General features: G+C 42.2%; 1 protein-coding gene across 1 annotated transcript; it reads left to right on the plus strand.

The window, feature by feature from the left end:
* The first annotated feature begins 490 nt into the window (after positions 1-490).
* On the plus strand, positions 491-1,441 carry LOC141812130 (F-box protein FBW2-like). Its single transcript, XM_074700171.1, has 2 exons — positions 491-822; positions 913-1,441. Exons 1-2 carry the CDS (start codon positions 491-493, stop codon positions 1,439-1,441), a joined length of 861 nt encoding a protein of 286 aa, XP_074556272.1.
* The last annotated feature ends 3,272 nt before the right edge of the window (positions 1,442-4,713 follow it).

Genomic DNA, 4,713 nt, shown 5'->3' on the forward strand with positions numbered 1-4,713 from the left:
ATTCCAAAAAGTACAATTGGAAATGACCTAAATAGGAAAGTTCCCTTTTGTGGGTTAGGTAACCCGTTCGTTCGGTTTTAGCATTGGGTTGATTTAGAATTGGACTGACTCCATAAAATGGAAGTTTTTGGGCCTCTGTTTTAGTTTTTTTAAATAAATAAATAAATAAATATATTAATTTATGTTTGCATTTAAAAATACATTTAAAGTTATTTTAAAGAAATAAATCATTTATATAACATGTTATCAATTGCAACTGTTTTTTCGTCCTCGCGAAGCACCAAGACGTAGACAGCAGAACGCCTGTCATTATTCGTGTGGGATGTGCTACGAGGCGCATTGACATCGATTTCTTACAATTCCATCATCTTCCGTTGATAGCAGCCCTAGGACACGAGTCGGCAGATGGCAGCCCGATTCCAAAAGCCTATTGGTACAATTCCCTGTCAAATTCCAAAAGCTTCGTGGTTTCAGCTGCTGCTGGAAAGCGATGCAGAAGCAGCGTCTGCTCGGCGGCGGAAACGGAGGGGGCGATAGCAAATGGGCGGAGCTGACGCCGGAAGTGCTCGCGTCGATATTTGCACTGATCCCGACGGACGAGCTGGCGAGGACGATGTCGTTCGTCTGCCGCTCCTGGCGGGACGTACTCGCGGAGCCCTACTGCTGGTCCGTCGTCAGCTTGGAAGACTGGTGCCGCCGCGTCGACCGCGCCGACGTCATCGATTTCGTCGTCCGCCAGCTCGTGCGCCGGAGCAGGGGCACCATCCGACGCCTCTCCGTCTACCACCTCGGAGACTCCGGATTCGCCCACGCCGCATTGTTGTATCGCTTTTGCCTCTTCTCTTCTGGTTTATATTCCACAATCTATGCTTCTATGTGTGCGATCGATCAATCTCCCTATAATTTTTGCAGTTGCAGATCGCTTAGCGTGCTGGAAATGGCAGTGAGTTTTGTGACTGACAAAATGGTGAAGAAGCATGAGAGTCTACTTTCTAATCTCACTTTGCTGGACATTAGTCACTGCGCCAACATCACCGCCCAAGGCATCGAGGTGCTGGGGAAGAACTGCAAGGCGTTGGTCGATCTGAGGAGGAACATGCCGCCGCCTGAGATAACCCACGGCGATGCTTTACCTTCTTCCCTGGTGGACGAAGGGGAAGCCATGGCCGTAGCTAATACCATGGTTGGGCTTCGACATCTCGAGCTTTCGTACGGGAGGTTCAGCGATAAAGGGTTGGTGGCGATCTTGAGCAACTGCACCGCGCTTGGCTTTCTTGATATCCGAGGTTGTTGGTGCGTTCGACTGGCAGACGACGTCGAGTCGATGTGTCAGAGAATCGAAACCTTCTTCGATCCTTGGGTGAATCATATTTTCCTGGAGGATGATGATTCCTCTGAAGATGTGATAGAGATTTCTAGCGATGAAGAAGATGAAGCATGAATTAAGAAGCAATTATTTTTTTCTGCCTGGAATCGTTTTTATAATATTTTGCTACATGTTCTTCTTATCTCAGCTAACTAAGAACTCGTTCCTGTTTTGGAAATATGAATGAACTAATGAAGAACTCTTTCCTGTTTTGGAATTTTGCAACTGATAACTTTATTTTTTGAGATTTTTTTAAATTTTTTTTTATAGATATTCTTGTGTTTTTTAGCACTCATTCCTCTTTGTAAATTTAGAATTTTGATATTTGATTGGAAGTTCTAAATTTAGCTGATTTATTCTTAGATCAGATAATTAATTTTTAAACTTTTAGAATATCAATATTTAAAAGAATGTATTTTTTTTTAAAAAAAAGATGAACCAAAAAATATCACGCTTTTTATAATAAATAATGAACTAAGTGATCACTTCGTGAGTTCAAAAATAAAATAACAAACAAGAAGAGTAATAATGCAAATTATAATTTATTTTAAATTAAATTCTAAAACTATTTATTACGTCAATAAAAGGTTAAATAAAGTCTAAAATAGGGAGGGAGGGAGAGAGAAGAATAGCGACATTGGTGAAGGGAGAAATCAAAAATTTTCTCTTCCTAGTTGACAAAATACCTCAGCTCCCTCTCCAAAACTCCATGAGTTTGTTCTTCTTTGTCAAACGTGCCAATCTATAGCAGAGTGGGCCAATCCATGACCCTAGGGACGGGCCGATTTATCAACTTGACGGGTTGAAAAATCTCCAACTCAACCCAACTCAAGACGGGCCGCAGGTTAGGCAGGCCAACCCATGAGCATGTTAAAAAATAAAAAAATATTAAAAATATTAAGTTTGAATTATAATTTAAATTGATTAAGTTAAAATTTTTAAGTTTGAATTATAATTTTTAAGTTTCAATTGTAATTTAAATGGATCAAATCCATTAATTCATTGAGTTTTCTACTTTAATTTTAAATTTTAAAATAAATAAATAAACTTTCTCAACTCGCGGACCAATCCAAGTCAATCGCGGGCCAGCCCACGTGGGTCGTGGGCCTAGGCGGGCCAACTCATTTGAATTCATCTTAAAATGGGTTGATAAAATTTCAACTCAATCCGCCTAAATTACTTGACGAGGTGGACCAATCCGGCAGGCCTAACCCAAATTGACGACTATATTCTTGAGGTACTAGAACCATTAAAGTTAGAGAGAGGGCAGGTACATTCAACTTCAAGTCGAGGTTTCATAAATCCCTTCTTCCAAGTCGAGTTGAGGAATTGAGGTGTATGAGACTCAACTAAGATATTTCAAGTTAGCAAGACATTCAACTTGCCTTTTGAAGTTGTTGTAATGCTTGACCTCTCTCCTATGAGCCCCTCTTCAAGACTAGAAGATACCTCATCTGTATACCCTTTGATTAGCATATATGGTTCTCTTTAAATATCTGTATTGTCCTGATAATACCACTATATTTTCTTTTACTTGAATATCTTCTGGAGAAAAAAAAACCCCTTCAATCTTTGTTCTTTACAATCAATACAAGAAAAAAAATAAAAGCTAATACAATCATATAATAATAATATAAAAAATAAATTACTAAGATGAATGACTTTTAGTTGTTGTAGATCGCTATAATTTGCTCACGACGGCTTTGAAATTTAATAGCACTCTCTTTGGAATCGAAATAAACTTTTATTATGAAATCTCCTTGAGCTTAGCTTATATAACCCTGTTTATGAGTAGTTAGTCGACTACTTGCTAGTTCTTTAGTCGACTACTTGCCATAATTGACTACAATTTGATTCTTAGTCGATTAGCATTTGCAATGCAGACCGCTTCATTTGGATCTTGACTGTGTCATTTACTGACTATCTCTTTAATCGATTAGAAATTACTTTTAGTTGACTAGTTTTGTTAGCCAACTAAGATGTTACTTTTAGTTGACTAGTCTTGTTAGTCAACTAAAATACTACTTTTAGTTAAATGGTCCTATTAATCAACTAGAATGTGATGTGCGTAGGATGTATACATGTATTTATGCTTTATTTGCACATCTTTCTGGATTTATTGCTTAATTCTTGTGTACATTGCATCCCATATTCATGCATTTAGGCACATATTTTACATTTCCTAGTTCGGAGATCTGCTCGTGTTTTTATATGTTTCAGAGTGGAAAATGGAGCAAAAACGAGTAAAATCAGAGTACCCTATCGAAGACAAGGCAAGACAGGGCCGTGCCTCATAGGCACGGCCGTGTCTCTCAGCTTCCAGGCCGTGCTTCAAAGGGCACGGGCGTGTGCATTCAACAGAAACCACCAGTCCAGGCCGTGCCTCACAGGCACGGCCGTGCCAACAACTCCCCACAGCAGCAGCCAGAGGCCGTGTCTCACAGACACGGCCATGCTTCAAAACAGAATCCAGCCAAGTCATGGCCGTGCCTCACAGGCACGGCCGTGTCTTCATCCAGAAGGAAGCCACTGCTGTTGGCCGTGCCTACCAGGCACGGCCGTGTGCCAAAACAGGAAGGTCTCAGCAGCGGGCCGTGTCTCAGACACACGGCCGTGTCCAGCAAATGAAGAGAAGACAGGCTTAGGCCGTGCCTCACAGGCACGGCCGTGCCTTCAAACAGAAGGGAGACAGAGTCTGGACCGTGCCCCAGAGGCACGGCCGTGCCCCAGATCAGACGCTTCACTGCTTCAGGCCGTGCCCTCAAAGCACGGCCGTGCCTCCTCCTGCGCCCGACGCCCACACGGGGCCGTGCCTCCCAGGCACGGCCGTGTGCACGGGGGCGTGCTGCTTACGTGACCTGCACTATAAATAGGTCCTTATTGAGACCTAGGAAAGGGGGGAGACCTTGGAGAGCCACCGGAGCTGTTCTAGAGCCACCGACGCCTGTTTCGGAGCGAGATTCGACGATCCATCCACCGATCCGACTGCTCCAGACCATCCTCATTCCATCTACGCCGAGTTTGCAGTCCGAAGGAGGAAGATAAGTCTCATTTCTGCATTTCTTTGTTTTATCCTTGGATTGAGATGTATTCTTTCCTCCCTATGGATTGTAATCTCCACATTATGGAGTAGATTCCCTAGATTCTAGGATGTAGGATAAATCAGATGTAATGGATGATTGTATTTGGATTTGATTAATCTACCATTTTCTATGATTTAATGGTCTATTGCTTTGTGGATTTGTGCTTGTGCTTGATGATAAATTATGTTTGTGTGAATCCATGAGGGTAGGGATTTACTATGAATTGGGGAATCATTAGGCCGTACACCGGGGCGCTCTGTAACA

This window comes from Curcuma longa, chromosome 18 (genome assembly GCF_044706935.1).
Source record: "Curcuma longa cultivar G26 ecotype Majalengka, Jawa Barat chromosome 18, ITB_CL_G26_1.1, whole genome shotgun sequence".
Taxonomy (NCBI): Eukaryota; Viridiplantae; Streptophyta; class Magnoliopsida; order Zingiberales; family Zingiberaceae; genus Curcuma; species Curcuma longa.

What these genes read in the sequence shown, in the direction of transcription:
- LOC141812130 (XM_074700171.1), top strand. Translation starts at nt 491, where the DNA reads ATGCAGAAGCAGCGTCTGCTCGGCGGCGGAAACGGAGGGGGCGATAGC. An exon ending in TTCGCCCACGCCGCATTGTT is followed by an intron (nt 823 to 912) that starts GTATCGCTTTTG and finishes TAATTTTTGCAG; the next exon opens with TTGCAGATCGCTTAGCGTGC.